Below are 8599 nucleotides of genomic sequence, written 5' to 3' on the forward strand. Positions count from 1 at the left end.
TGGGCTGATGATGAACAGTACAAGGGGAAAAACAGCCTCCTAAGGAGAGGTGTTCTTGTGCTTGGTGGGTGTGAGGCTAAGGATGAAATGGCTCCGATCCAAGATGGGGTCCATCCCCTAGCCATGGTGGTGGCTAGTCCTATTTATAGAGGCCTGGTCCTCTCTTCAAATATTGAGCGGGAATGGAGCTAACAACGGCCGATTTGAAAGGGGACAACTAGTACAGTTTATCCTGACAAAAATAGTCTTCGCCTACCAAAGGCTCTGATGGTGACGCCGTTTTGGGCTTCACGGCGACCTCCCTCCTGCCGTCCTGCTGGTCTTGGTCTCGTTGCACCGATATGGAAACCTTTTGCTTGCCGCCTTGGTACTCTTTGTCTGTGCTTGCCTCCTTAGCACCAAAAAGGAAACAATGACACTGTGCGCGCTGGCACCCGCCTAGCGCCCGTCTAATCTCGATCGTCATGGCTCACGTCATTGGAACCTCGCGAGGTTTGCCTGACCTTGATCTCTCCGCCCCTCACGAGCCAGCCTGAGAGGCCGCTCTTGAGGAGGTCTTATGTCGTCCGCTTCGCGAGGCTTGGCCTCTCGCGAGGATCTTGAATGCTTGTTGGTGAAGATGGGCCGTACGGGCCCGCTTGCAGAGCCACGCCGTGGCCCGCAGGCAGGCAAGTCTGGAGACACGCAATTTCCAGTACGTCGATAATTTAGATGTCCAAATGATCTAGAAATCGAAGCAGACCTCATGCAATAAATTATCTACAATCCAAAAATATTTTTTAAGCTTTTGTAAATTATTTTCTGACCAGGTATATATAAGTATGGGCACCGAATCGCTGCACTTGATAATAAGTCCCTTCCCGGAGGAGAACTTTTGGTGTATGGGAACATATGCACCCTATATAGAATTTTTTTTAGTAATTCAGCAAAAAGTCAAAAATTCCTGAAAATATTTTTGAAATAAACTTGACCTTCTATTGTACTCGTGAGAAATAAAATCCAAAAAAATATATCCTTTTGACTTCTTTTCAAAAAGACAATTTTTTGGCTGAAATAGTGTGAATAGTGACATATAATAGGAAATAAATTTTGTCTTTTTTACTGTGAGGTCAACTTTTGTATTTTTTTCGTCGACATTTATATATCAGTGCAAAAGTAAGTCAAGTGTTTTGTCCAAATAGTTCTTACCTATTTTGACTTTTTATTAAAATATTAAAAAAAATCCCCATATAAGGTGCATATACAAGTGTATTTCCCGTCTCTTCCCGTGTTAAAAAGAAAAGAGAGAGTAGGCAGGCAGATGGGATGGGGTGCAGGGCTTGTTTGTGCCTGTGCGTGCGGGGTGCTCACGTCTCCGGCCTCGGGCGTTGCCGTTGCTCCTCGCGAGCGCGCTGCCGCCGATGACATGTGAACACGTCGCCATCCCCGCCCCGCAGCACGAACCAGAAAAAGGAAGCTTTGGCGCCGCGCTCCTGCTGGCGACTCCCCTGAGCCCCAACAAAACCCAGGCAAAATCGAAACCGTCGCCACCCAAATCACACCCAAACCCTCGAGCCGCTTCCCAATCCCCAGCTCCCTACTGCCCCTCTTCCCCCGATGGCCGACGCCGCCTTTCCCTCTCCCGCGATGTTGCCGCCGTCCGATTCCGACCTGCTCCTGCCGCCCACCGACGCCCCGACCCCCGAAGCCGCCGCCAGGACCCCCAACCTCCCCGACACCCCCGCCTCCGCCGCGGATCCAGAGACCCCCTTCTCCGACGCCAACACCGCCTCCGACGCCGACGTTTCCGCCGTCGCCCCGCTCTACGCGGCGGCCGTGGATGACGCCGAGGACGACGGGATCAACGACCCCTCGGGCGCCGCCAGGAAGCACATGACCCTCGCGCCCCCGGCTCCGCCAACCAAGAAGTCCAAGAAGAAGGGCGGCAACTGCGTCTGGACCAGGCCCAACTCCCGCAAGGGGAAGAAGAAGGCCAAGCCGCCCGGCCACGCCGTCGCCGGCGGCGCCGGCGCCAGCGGAGCCGGCCGCCCCAGGCCCTCCTGTGGCGAGGACGAGTTCCTCCTCACCCCGGCACCCCGCCTCGCGGCCGAACGCAACGACGACGGGCCCGAACTGCCTGTGCTCCTCTCGCGTGTCTACAAGTCCGAGAAGATCGAGGTCTCGGAGGATCGCCTAACCGCAGGCAGCACCAAGGGCTACCGCATGATACGTGCCACCCGTGGCATTGCATCCGGTGCTTGGTATTTTGAGGTCAAGGTCATGCACCTTGGTAGCTCCGGCGCCACCCGTCTCGGCTGGGCCACCAACAAGGCTGACATCCAGACACCTGTGGGTTGCGACAGCTTTGGTTTCAGTTACCGCAGCGTTGATGGCTCCAAGGTGTACAAGGCCTGGAGGGACAAGTACGCCAATGAAGGGTATGGTGAAGGAGATGTCCTAGGCTTCTACATTTCTCTGCCTCAGGGCGAGCTGTATGAGCCCAAACAACCTGACCTGGTTAAGTACAAGGGGATGCCTTTCCATGCACAAGGTCTCAAGGATGAGAAAAAGACGCCGGATCCAGTTCCTGGTGAGTAATCTTTCTTAAGGTTCCTCTTCATATGTTCATTCTTTATGCTAAACTGCAGGAATGGAGTACTTAGGTTTTAGGATAACATATTCAACAGAGTAATTCTTTAATGTGAAATTGTGAATATATGGCTACTCGATTTTGTATGTATGTTAGTTACTAGAAAAGTTTATAGATCGTCGTATGCAGCAATTATGTGCTTATCTCATTTGTCATTTGTCCTCGTACTGTCCATGCTTCACAACTGCAGCAGCAGCTACGAAGCCTCTTTTTGAAATGGGTGCATTCTGTCTTTTTCAACCTTATGACTTATGCAAGTTCCAAATACCTGTGTGGGCACTGGGATACTTATATGTGTTCCAAATCTCCATTGCACATACTAGAACTTACGACGTGTTTGGTTCGGCGAATTTGGTGCGGTTTCCAATTCCCACACTTTCTGGAAGTGCAGAATGCGTTTGGTTTGCATACTACGCCTTCTGTAGTAGCGATTTCCGATGTGCGGTTTTGCAAAGTCGGAACCAGCTGAGCGGAAGGTGGTTACGAAACTGGACAAGACCGAACGAACCAAACAAAGTCAGTATCCTGTAAAGAAGAATCAGAAGCGACACTTACCTATTTCCGAAACCCATTACATTACCTGAGCAGGAACCAAACGCGTCGTTAATTTCATTTCACTCACTCATATTGTGATATTTCCCATAGGTAGTCACCTAGTCAACCTAATAGGTGATATTATTTCCTTTGAAGTATGGAGCGGCATTTGATGCAGAAGCATGATGATGGATGCAGCATACTGTCCATTGACTAAAGCATAAAAAGAAAATCAATCAAGTGGCATTTAGTTGTCAAATGACATCGCCTAAAACGCAGCAGTTGCAATTCATACAAGTTTCTCAATTCTTATATGAATTTACTAAATTAGTTTCTGTCAAGGATGGTGTATATTGTTTCAGATATCAAAATGTAAGCTCTCAATGTCCATGTTCCACGAAAAGCTTTGCAATTCTGACCTTTGCTAGCCCCTTCTGCACAGTGGACTCCACTACTCACCACCCCTTCATACGAATGTATCATCTGCTTTTCCGGCACATCATAGTTATTCTGGTTCGGTTGCTTCTGCACATTCTGATTCTCAATCAAACCATGTCTTTGTTAGCCCATTGGTATGAATTCAAAGTTTATGACGTTGTGGTTAATTTCTTGTTCATGCATTTTTGCATATCTAGTCTATCATAGCACCTTCATGTCTTGCATCATTAGTGAAATCAGAAATTTCATTGTTATGTTTACAAGGATTTAGTTACCCTTGTAGCTCTGATTGAGATTTTCAATAGTGGGGTGTTCAGTACATATACAGTCAACAGACCCTATAAGAAAGGTGTTTCCTTGGTGTTTTTGCAATTTGAAATAAAGAATCCCAGCTATTGTTTTCTTGCCCTTGCATGCCACTTCCTGCTTCCAACTTCTCCAAACTCTATTCATAGGGCCTGTTGTCTTGTTATTGACTTCAATCTAACTGCAAATGTAGGAAGTGAGATAGTTTACTTCAAGAACGGGGTATGCCAAGGCACGGCCTTTGAGGATATTCCTGGAGGGCGCTACTACCCAGCTGCATCAATGTACTCACTGCCTGATGAGCCAAATTGTGAGGTCAGGTTCAACTTTGGGCCTGATTTCACGTTCTTCCCTGAAGACTTCGCAGACCGTCCTGTCCCTCGGCCAATGAGCGAGGTACCTTACCAGGCATATGAGCTGAAGAATGAGGGACCTGCTGAAAATGGTAATGCTGAAAAGGCTGGTTAGTGTAGTTATCTTGCTGTTTTCATTATTCTGTCAAACATACCCGTGGAGTCCACTAGCTAATTTATTTAGTGCTATGGCGAAGCTTACTGACGAACTTACCTTATCCTAGTTAAAATGCAGCAAACTGGCTGACGGCTGCTGCTTGTTTCTTGATTATTATGGCGAAGCTTACTGATCATATTTTATTGCATCCTAATTAATTAAATTACAGCAGACATGTTGATGGCTGTAGCGTGTTTATTAATTGCATTGCGAAGTTTATTCATGAATATATATTTATCTGGCTAGAATGTATGATACGGTGATGTACCAGGTTTAGGACCAGAGTTATAAACATACCGATTTGCGAAAAAAGCTTCTAGAGTGTTGTTTGGAACACGTGAAATTTTCTTGAATTCTGCAGGAATTGTATTTTTCTTGTGAAATTTCTGTGTTCTAGATGAAGCGGGTGCTTGTGGGTCAGCAAGCAGTTTTGTCTCTCCGTTTACCACTTAGTTCTCCACGTATGACAATTCAAAAAAAAAATGTTTATATGTAGCTAACCATTGTGTTCTAAGCTTGGCCTTTTTTTTGAGGGGAAATGCCTATTCGGCGCACTTTATTTAGAAGCCAACAAAGTTACATCATGAATAAAAAATGGAAGTAAAAACTAGGGGGGACATCATCCCAAAAAATAAAAGACTTCGACTCATGAATGTTTTGCTAAGTTGTTCTAAGCTTGGCGGGCTAAGTTGCATTTATCGTATCCCGTTTGATCTTGTTCAACGGAGCTCCTAAAACTGATCTTTATATAGCGGTTCGGACGGGCCTTTTCAGCTCCCGTGCTCGGATGAGCCCGGGAGTGAACAGTAAAATCATTAAAAATACAAAACAAATTCAAACAATTCTGATATTTTTTGTGCTAAAGCTGCTTGAGTGTGTGATGTTCATGCCAAATTTCAGAATATTTGGACATTTAAGTAGCTCTTAGCAAAAAAGACAAATTCGGGGTCTGAAAAAGTTTATGTTTTATACTATTCGGACCTGAATTTGTCCGAGAGCTACTCAGATGTCCGAATGCTTTGAAATTTGGCACGAAAATCACACACTCAAGCATCTTTCACCACAAAAAGTTATGATTTTTTTTGAATTCTTTGGTATTTATTTTTATTTTACTGTTCATTGGTGTAGATGAGCTCGGTTCCAAATTGGATATTCGTTTCTTTCAAAACATTTCTCTATTCTTTTCCTTACTCTTGCAGAGCCCAAGCGCAGCGTGTCAACTTAGGGCTCCTTTGGTTCCAAGGAATTTTACGGTGTTTAGATCTTTTTCTCTACGGTGGTCGTTTGATTAGCATGATTGGAATTATTAGGAATTTTTACATAGAATTATTTTTCCTTTTTGGTGCTATCAGACACTTTTCCATCCAAATTCCTATAGTTTCGTAATCTTGTACTGTTCACTAGTCCATAATACTCTCTTCCCGCATTCTGGGAATCCCGTGAATCAAAGAGATTCTAAGGGCATCTCCAACTATCCTCAGACCTTGCGGGCCGCGATGTTTAGACCGCGGAAGCCATTCAACGTGGATCTGTATCGGTCTGCATGACGGTCCTTATGTATTTTCACCCGCAAATTGAAGACAAACATGAGGATGCTTTGCAGGAGTTTGGACAGCTGCCACGCCCACTTCTGACTGCCTTGGCCCACTCAAACCCACTCCCTCGTCCGCACGCGCTTCGTGTCCAAAATGATTAGCGCCGCTCCAAAGCGTCAGTGCCCGCATTCATGCACGGCCAGAGCGGACACGACCGCTCACTGGCGTCGGCATTGAAGCGGTCGGAATCAATCCGGCAGGAATCCATTGTGCCCGCCCGAGTGGCGTCTGGATCCCGAGAGGAGTCCGCCCAACAACTGTCGGAATCAATTCGGCAGGAATCCATTGCGCCCGCCCAAGTGGCGTCTGGATCCGGCGCGTGGTGCGTCGACGTTGCTTCGTCGGAATGTGGTCCGTCTGGCGCCCCAACGCTATGGCGAAGGCGCAACCCATTCGTTGGTGCACCGAGTCGGAGGTAAATGCCCGAACTTATGGCCGTCCGATGGGAAGGCTAATATGGCATGACATGTCCTCCTCACGAGGCAACGACAACCCTCACGATAGAGGTCGGTGAGGCAGAGTTGCACGCCGCACAGTCACTACAGGGTGACCGACAACCCTTGGTATGACAATTGCTCATGGTGGACGTGTTGGGCCCTGGCCACGATGGATCTATTGTGGACCTCACATTGACTGGCGACGTGCAGGCCATGGGCTCCGATGAGGAAGAGTATGCCATGGGAGACGGCGGCTCCTCGAGTCCCATGAGCTGGTTCGTGTCCTATGTCCTATTCTACCCGTCGGTGACCACACCTTCATTTCAAGGGGCTTAGCCGGCCTCCACACATGGACACAATCATAGGCAGACGAGTGCTGGCGAAGATTTAGATTAGGTTTTATATTGTATGGATTTAAGGATTTTTAATGGAGGAATCCGGTTGTGAAAGAGGAAAGATGAGGTGTGAACAATCACTATTCGTGGACGCGCCCGGTATGTCCGCGGATCATTTGAGGGGCCAGATTTACTGTATGTGGTTGTAGATGCCGTGAGGCAGCATATGAGATTGAATGGTAATCGATATTGGCAATTGCTCAAGCTCTCCAAGCTTAGGTGGATGTAGGTAGCACCTCGGTGCTGCCTCCTTGCTACATGCCCTAAGACCCGCCCTAAGCGGATCAATAATACTACACCTACATAACTCTTTACGAAGCTTTATGTAATCCTTTCAACCAACTAATCTCCCCCCTGATTTTCGGGGGGTGGGCCCGTCCCTCTCCCTACACCCAATAATAATGCTCCACATTGGTCAGCCCGTTAGTTTACATAACTTTTTTACGTATGTCTAGCATTGCTCCAAGCGGATCTTTTTCAAAGGAATCAAGAGCACACATTGTGTATAGTGGTGTTAGGGCATCTCCAAGGCGGACTTGTAAACGTCCGCAACTGTCCGGGCTGCGCTGTCGGGACCGCGGAAGCCATCCAACGCGTGTCTGTATTGATCCGCAGGGCGATCCAGACGCGGTTTCTCCTGCAAATTAGAGACAAAAGTGTGGAGCTTTGCGGGAGTCCGGACACCCGAAACATAGGACTCCGACACCCCCGGCCCACTCAATCCCCTTCCCGGTCCCATTTCCTTCCACTCTGCCTCTTCTCCCCCTTGCTTTGCATCTACACCCTCCACCTCCGCCGTCGTTGTTGTTCGTCTCCGGTCGCCACAGAGGCATTGCTGGACATCCGTAACCAGCACCTACACGACCGCTCGCCGTTCTGACGGAGCTTTTAGCCCTGGAGCCGTTTGTACCCAGGTACACTCCGCCCCTATAGACGTTCTCCATGGCGGACACCACGCCTGGCAGGTGTTCGGTCAAATGTCATTGAGCTTATTTTCAAATGCTACATCGTTTTTTAGAGTTCGAAGGATGGTGAGCTACTCGACCATGGATGATGAGTTGTTGTGCTACGCGTGGCTGGCCGTATCCACATATTTCATAGGCAGGACCAAAGGGACGCCCTTCTGGGAGCAAGTGCATGAAAATTTTCATGCCGAAAAGCACATTTCACACTACGACATGTACATCACTCAACGACGCAAAGTGAGGCCGTTGTCGTATCGCTGGCGCGCTATCCAGGTCAGCGTCATCAAGTTTTGCAACTTGGTTAGTCAGCTCAAGGCAAGGTGGCCATTGCACACAGACATGGAGGAAATGGTAAGTTTTACTTCCTCTTGCTCAAGTTGTTGATTGATTCATTCACTCAATGTTGGTGTACACATTATATGTAACCCGCATGCGCCGTCGTGGTGTACCACAGGTCAAAGGGATGGCCATTTACGTGCACACACTATTGGATGAAGCTGAAGGGGAAGTATGTGTGGGAGTACATGACCCGTTCATGAAAAACTTGTTTGACATCCGGGATCTAGTCGAATTTGAGACCTTTTTGTACTAGAATTAATTTGCATCCTATGTGTGGATGATTCGTGGCCCATAATTCCTTCCACCTCTTGGCCTTTTTAGGCCCATAGATATTTAAATTAAATATAAAATGTTATAAATACTTCTAGACCATTTGAAAGATAGAGAAATGGGTCTAGAAGGGGGGGAGGAGGGTGATTAGACCCTTAACAAGTAAACATGACAGTTTTTA

At 47.6% G+C, this 8599-nt stretch overlaps 1 protein-coding gene across 1 annotated transcript; it reads left to right on the plus strand.

The window, feature by feature from the left end:
- Positions 1-1276: 1276 nt before the first annotated feature.
- Positions 1277-4619, plus strand: LOC125508360 (protein TRAUCO). The gene is made up of 2 exons (XM_048673056.2): positions 1277-2569; positions 4101-4619. Exons 1-2 carry the CDS (start codon positions 1597-1599, stop codon positions 4373-4375), a joined length of 1248 nt encoding a protein of 415 aa, XP_048529013.1. The 5' UTR covers positions 1277-1596; the 3' UTR covers positions 4376-4619.
- The last annotated feature ends 3980 nt before the right edge of the window (positions 4620-8599 follow it).

This window comes from Triticum urartu, chromosome 5A (assembly GCF_056163025.1).
Source record: "Triticum urartu cultivar PI428250 chromosome 5A, HENAU_Tu73, whole genome shotgun sequence".
NCBI classification, from domain to species: domain Eukaryota; kingdom Viridiplantae; phylum Streptophyta; class Magnoliopsida; order Poales; family Poaceae; genus Triticum; species Triticum urartu.

Coding starts and splice junctions, on each gene's coding strand:
- LOC125508360 (XM_048673056.2), top strand. CDS start 1,597: ATGGCCGACGCCGCCTTTCCCTCTCCCGCGATGTTGCCGCCGTCCGAT. Junction 2,570..4,100: donor GACGCCGGATCCAGTTCCTG/GTGAGTAATCTT, acceptor CTGCAAATGTAG/GAAGTGAGATAGTTTACTTC.